Raw genomic sequence first — 6,239 nt, 5'->3', positions numbered from 1 at the left:
GGACTTGAGCCACTCATGCAGGGATGAGGAGCAGGCTACGAAAGGTCTGTTTGCTTGCGGGTTTTTAACTTCACACACCAGGAATTCTTTCATTTTCAGACTTCAGCCCCAACCACCGCTGACTCAAGTGACATCACTTGAGGCAATTTATCAGACTTGGCATAGATCCCTCTGGAGCCACAAAAGGTTTTATACAACTTGTTTTCACATATGCAGTGGTATTCCCCAAGACCTGTAAGCAGGCTTGTAACACTGAGTTCCCCTTTAAGATGTTAGGATTGTTTGGTCCTAGCTGTCACACAGTTTTAGAGAAAGCATGTCTCATACAAATAAACTGTGAATTTTCTTCATACAATATTCACTTAATTACAGCCTCAGATATACTCTAATTATGCAAGTACACATTTCCATAAGGATCTGATAATATAAGGATAATTTTGATGTTTAGGTCTGGATTCTATTTTTCCTAAAAGTCTCTCTATGGCCCTTTTTGTGTTTTTAGCATTCTCACATTAAATCAAATAAACGTCTAAATGTCAGCTTTGTTGTTGTTTGTTGATTTTATTTTGGTTCCGCCCAACTCCTCCTAGCAACACAACTGAGTATTAAAAGCTAAAAGCGGAGCCATAAACATATGGCACTGCTTTCCAAGAGCGACACAACCAACATTTTATAACTTTTTTTTTCTTAGAAAAAGGCCACTTCACAGCGCTCAATCTAATCCAGCTAACATGTGGCCAGGAATGTGTTTTGGGGCCAAGCTATGTGTAATGACGCACATGTGTGAAAGGGCAAATCTAACCGTGGGGAGCTAAACGAGCAAGCTTTAGGTGGCCTGACCTTTGAACCAAACCATAGGCTGGTGTTAGGGAGCCACCTCTAATGAAGGGCTTCAGAGTGGAAACCGCTGTACCTCCTGTCATTTACAGAAATCACTCTTAAAATGAAAAACTGTCCGAGGGGAAAATTCTTTTTAAGCTTTTATTTACCCAGAGGAAGTTGTCTGAACACACATGTTCCTTTTCAGCAAACCCCTACTTAACACTTACACTTACACTTGGGAGCTGACCAGTCTTCTTCTTTTGGCCATTAGTCAACTCCACTGAGGCAGTGAAGAACCTCACTGAAGGTGGAGTTGTTGGAAGTACTGGCCATGTCCGGTATTTTAAACATTTTGTTACCAGCAAAAAGCCAAGCATAATTTAATAATTTAATCTCTAGTTTAATCAGGATCACTTTTCTTAATTAGTTTTTTTTTTTTTGCTTGTACCATTTTCATGAATATAGAGCATCTGTGTTCGGGCTGTTTTCTGTTCATTCATTAGCTTTTTGACAACTCTAAAAAATAAAAATGTCTGCCCATATTTGACCTATTAAATCGACACTTTCTCCCCATAACATGCTCAAATCAATAACATGGCGTGTATCTCTCTCTCTCCTTTTACACAGGTCTCTCTCGGCAACCACCCTCAGCTTTGCTGCCGTCGACAGCAGTACCGAACCGCTCGACCTACTATCGTCACCGGACTCTCCGTTGTTTATATTCACCCTTTCACGGCTACCACTGACCAGCAGCAGTCATGTCACACCCCCAGCTGGCCTTGGAGGACGTGGAGGCCCTGTGCTTCGGTTGGTGTTGCGATTACAAATGTTCCCAAAGCACTACTATAAACATTACTGAATACACAGCACTCTGTTTGGATAACAAGTTGTGAAAGTGTGGCAGATCCTGGACTCTGACTTTGACATCAAGAATAAAACGAAGATGACAATATTTTAGTCTCGAACCAGAAATGTGTGTTTTGATTGTATTTTTCTTGTTAATATTTTAGATCACCTCGTTTATTGAACCTTTTAATGTGTCTGAGATTATTTCTGTGTGGTATCAAACTTAGTTGGAACCGACCATTTGTGCCCAAACTTACAAACTTACCGAGGGAGTCTTTTGTCCACAGGGCCCTCGTTTCTGATGGCTGACCCCATGGGGCCCCTTCTGGACCAAGATGAAGAAGAAGCTCTTTCTCCCTCCTCCTCTCTAGAGGGGAAGGCGCCAGCTTCGCCCCCCCTCTCTTTCTCCTCCTACGCATCTTCCCTGTCTCCCTACCAGACCCTGTCGTTCTCCCCGCTCTCTTCTGCCTCCCCGCCTCCCTCTCCTCCTCCTCCCATCTCCTCGTTCCTGGGAACCAAGGCCGGAACAGACTCGCTGTCCCTCCCCTGGCTGGGTGCCAGCGACCTGCTCACCGCCCAAGTTGGAGCAGACGATGGCAAAGGTGAGAGCGAATTCAAATTCACGTGTATTAAATATTTTGGTGAGATGCAGAAAATGCACGAAGATAGACGAGGAAAAGGAAAAACACAGTAACTTTAAATGTTGCTGATGTACAAAGTAAAATCACATGCTCGGATAGAAGCGCATTCTTTGTGTCAGTGAGTTCGTTTGTGGTTTTAAAAAAAAAAGAAGGGCTTAAGATGTTGCCACCACAGTTTTAGAGGTGAAGTTGGGAATGTTAATTGCTTTCAGGCATGCTGTAAATATTTTGTGGGTGTTGGTAAAGCACTCAAGGTTGCCCTGCAGGCAGCGCGTCCTAGATGTTAAAAATTGGGTTATACTGAGTCACATTGTCTTATTTTTAAAAATGAGTGATTAAATAGTGCCACAGCGTAATGTAATCAAAATGAAAAATGCTGTAAAGGTTTCTGTCTTTCTCCAGATATTGCACACTTTGTCAAGCACTTAGATTAAAGGCACGAGTGAGTAATTGGTAGGTGTGGTGGGGCTGTGAAGAACATTTATTGGTTAGCAGCAGGCAGGTGTGGCTCGAGCGTGTAGAGGAGACCGCCTCAAACTGGTTTTGTTAAATGTTATTTCACAGTGACGTGTCGCTTTTTCTTGTTGCGATTTTCTCAGCGTGACACTCGCTGTGGCTGTTGGCGTCTGTTACAAGGTTCCTGGAGTTGGGATATACGATCTTGAGTGTTTTTATATTGGTCACAAAATCCTAACAATGCAAGGTGGCATCATTGATTAAATTAATGTCGTTTTGTGCTCTTGTATTCACTGATAGCCCAATTAAAAGGGCCTTTAAAAATGCCTGAAGCACTGCGTTGTATTCTGTCATTGTTCTGATCGAATATTAATGAAAGCATCCCCTTTCAGCAGATGATGCTTTCGCAGGCATGGACTGGATGTCAGAGAAAATCGACCTGAGTGAATTTGACCTGGATTCCCTCATCGGTTCCTGCTCCTCAGATGAGTCTCCCAGCTCCCCCGAGGATCTCCTGGCCTCCCTCGACTCCCACATGGACCTGGATCTAGATTCATTCGACGCAACCATCCCCGCCCCGCACGACAGCCTGGAGCTGGGTTTGTCGCTGCCCAGCATCCCCCCCCTCCCTCTGGAGCTCGCCCTGCCTGGGGCAGCTGAGGCCAAGAAGACAGAGGTGGCTCCTGATCAGGAGGTTGTTATGAAGTCTGAGCCACCCTCCCCAGCTCCCTCTCCCAAGCTCCCCCCTCTCCAGCCTACACATTGGAACTGGGGAGTGAAGTGGATGTCCTGGATGCAGAGAAAACGGCCACATCCCTCAAAGCAATCATTCCAGATTCCAGTGGAAGCATTCAGGCCACCAGCCCCATTGTGTTCACTCTTCCCACAGCTGCCCACATAGTGGTGGTGCTCGCCAACAAAGACGAGCCCCCCGTCATATCTCTCCCTGAGCAGCCTATTGAAAGCTCTCCTCCGAGCGACTGCGACAGCGACTCTGGCATCGAATCCGTCACAGGCTCACCGTCCCGCCTGCCCTCTCCCCCCACAGCTGGATCCTCCAGGACCAAACCCTACTCCAAACCAGAGCTCAACGCCACTTCCTCCCCCTCTGCCAAAACCCCCAAGGTCAAATCAGTGTCTGGTGCTCCCAAGGTGGAGAAGAAGCTGAAGAAGATGGAGCAGAACAAGACAGCAGCCACCCGCTACAGACAGAAGAAGAGGGTCGAGCAGGAGCTGCTCGGCACAGAGCTCGAAGGGCTAGAGAAGAGGAACCATGAGCTGACAGAGAAGGCGGAGTCCATCAGCCGAGAGATCCAGTACCTCAAGGACCTGATGGAGGAAGTCCGCAAGCACCGCCGTGGAAAGACCAGCTCAGTCGCTTAGTAACCAGATTGTGTGTGTGACGCGCAGTCTGCTGTTGCAGAGTAGTGACGGGTGTTGTTTCTGATCCAATACTCACATGCCATAGCAAAGTCCATTTGAGCATTAGAAATATATGTTGCAAGAGATTAAATAAGAATGGCGTGTGAGGGTGGATGTATGAAACTCACCACTGAACAGAATAGAGGGAATGGCTGGTTGCAAAGTGAAAAGCCTCTGGAAGTTGATAAGATTATTAGTGTAGAGCAGGGGGCTGGGAGTTAGTCAGGTGAAGCATTTGTACATGCTTGTCTCTCAGTCCCCTGTTAGATCCCCATAATGTACTCCCTGATGTGCTCCTGTCTTACTAGCAGCCCTTGTACAAACAGGCAGGGTGTATATTTGTATTTGTAGACTAGGCATGTCAAACATGAGTCACCGTGTACACTTTTTTTGAAAAGATATTCCCTCACACTCCCAGCAGTCAATATCCAGATCCCAGCTTCTCCGCTTCAATAAACCCCAGTGTCAGTAAAGTGAGACACCATTTCTACCTTTTACCTGCTCCTCTTTAACCCAGTGTCACCCATTTTGACCTTCCTCTTAACAGCTTCAAGTCCAGAAAGGGGCCTCAGCCTATATGAATTCTTGATGTTACACTGTCAACATTTTTTATTTTTTTTATTTTTTTTGTGTGTATATAGTTTTCACCTCCTTCGCTTGCCGATGGTGGCTTTTGTTATTTAATGCTGGATAAAACCGGATCATTTCTTGAGTAGCTCTGTCTCTTAGCACAGATGGTTGGCTTGTAAAAAAGCTTTTCTTTTCCTAATAAATATCTATCAGTGCTCAAGTGATTTGTGTGATGTGTTTTACTGATGGCAGAGAAACGGCGATCAAAGTGAATTTTTCATCAAGTATGTTTAGTTGTGTACACTAGAAACCACTTTAAGATTACAGCTTATGATTCTTTTCATGAATCTGATTTTTCTTCACCTAATAATTATACTATTAATAAAAGAGAGGGGAGAAAATTGAGAGCCCAAGGTGATATCTTAGATTGCTAATTTTATTCCAAACAGTTAAATAATGGTCTTAGGGCTCCTAAAATGTTAATCTAAAATGTATATAAAGCAGCAAATCCTTGGATTTGAAAAGGTAGAACCAACGTTTTTGCCAGACGTTTGACTGAAATGATTATAATATGAAATAAAATGATAAAATAAATGGGTATAATCTGTAAATCAAATGGGTGGGCCACCTAAATTGATGTAGGGAATCACTATTCCTGTATAGTTCATTGATGAAAGATTATCTGAAATATACGTTTGTTGATGCTGGTTTGTTTAATTTGGAGTAAAATTTTTTTAACAAAATAAATGGTTATAATAGGAACAATGGATATTTTTTTGTTGGAAGTCAAACTGATTTGTAAACATCAGTCATATCTCTTTCTCTCTCTCTCTACATACATAATATGTATGTAGTATATATATATATATATATATTATATACACACATTCATATATGTGTCATCGAGACGTTTTTTAGGGAAGTCCTATCGGAAGAGTAGTTCTGTACTAATATTTTAATAGTGATTAAATGATGGTGACATAAAGCTGGTTTATTGGTGTCAGGAAAATGGTTTGAATACAGCATTACATTTAAAAGAACAACTAATCCTGGTAGTCAGAAAATATTTTTAATTCTGCAGCAAGACAAGGCACCAATATAAACATGTTGACTTGTTCTTGAAGGCCGTTGTGTATCTTATTTATTCTCATATGTAATTCTTAAGCAGTTAATTTGCGTAGAGTTTCCCCTTACTTAACCTGGTAAACAAGTTCAAACTGGTACATTTTCAGCTGCAAATCACTGAAGTGAAGTGACTGCCTGGAGCTAAATCTGCAGCTTTCTATCAGGATATGAAAGAGACACCTGTAAGTTCCTTGTAATTGTGAAACCAGACTACAGTCTCACACCTTTCACAGGTGAGTGTTAAAGAGAAGGGGGTAGAAGGAAACACAACACGGGGGTTGAGTGCCACAGATGTGTATATCAACCATCCCTGATGTCTGTGGTCACAGAGACATATTATAGACATGAAAGTTGCTG

At 43.1% G+C, this 6,239-nt stretch overlaps 1 protein-coding gene across 1 annotated transcript; it reads left to right on the top strand.

Annotated features, from left to right (window-relative positions):
• The first annotated feature begins 1,425 nt into the window (after positions 1-1,425).
• atf4a (activating transcription factor 4a) lies at positions 1,426-4,981 on the top strand. The gene is given in 4 exon segments (XM_035667685.1): positions 1,426-1,629; positions 1,956-2,270; positions 3,161-3,504; positions 3,507-4,981. Coding segments are annotated over 4 exon segments (1,350 nt in total). The 5' UTR covers positions 1,426-1,580; the 3' UTR covers positions 4,149-4,981.
• The last annotated feature ends 1,258 nt before the right edge of the window (positions 4,982-6,239 follow it).

The sequence above is a fragment of the Morone saxatilis genome, unplaced genomic scaffold, assembly GCF_004916995.1.
Source record: "Morone saxatilis isolate NCDOM2014 unplaced genomic scaffold, NCSU_SB_2.0 Contig21, whole genome shotgun sequence".
In the NCBI taxonomy this organism is placed as follows: Eukaryota; Metazoa; Chordata; class Actinopteri; family Moronidae; genus Morone; species Morone saxatilis.
The sequence above is the reverse complement of the archived record's forward strand: the minus strand, read 5'-3'. Positions and strand labels throughout refer to the sequence as shown.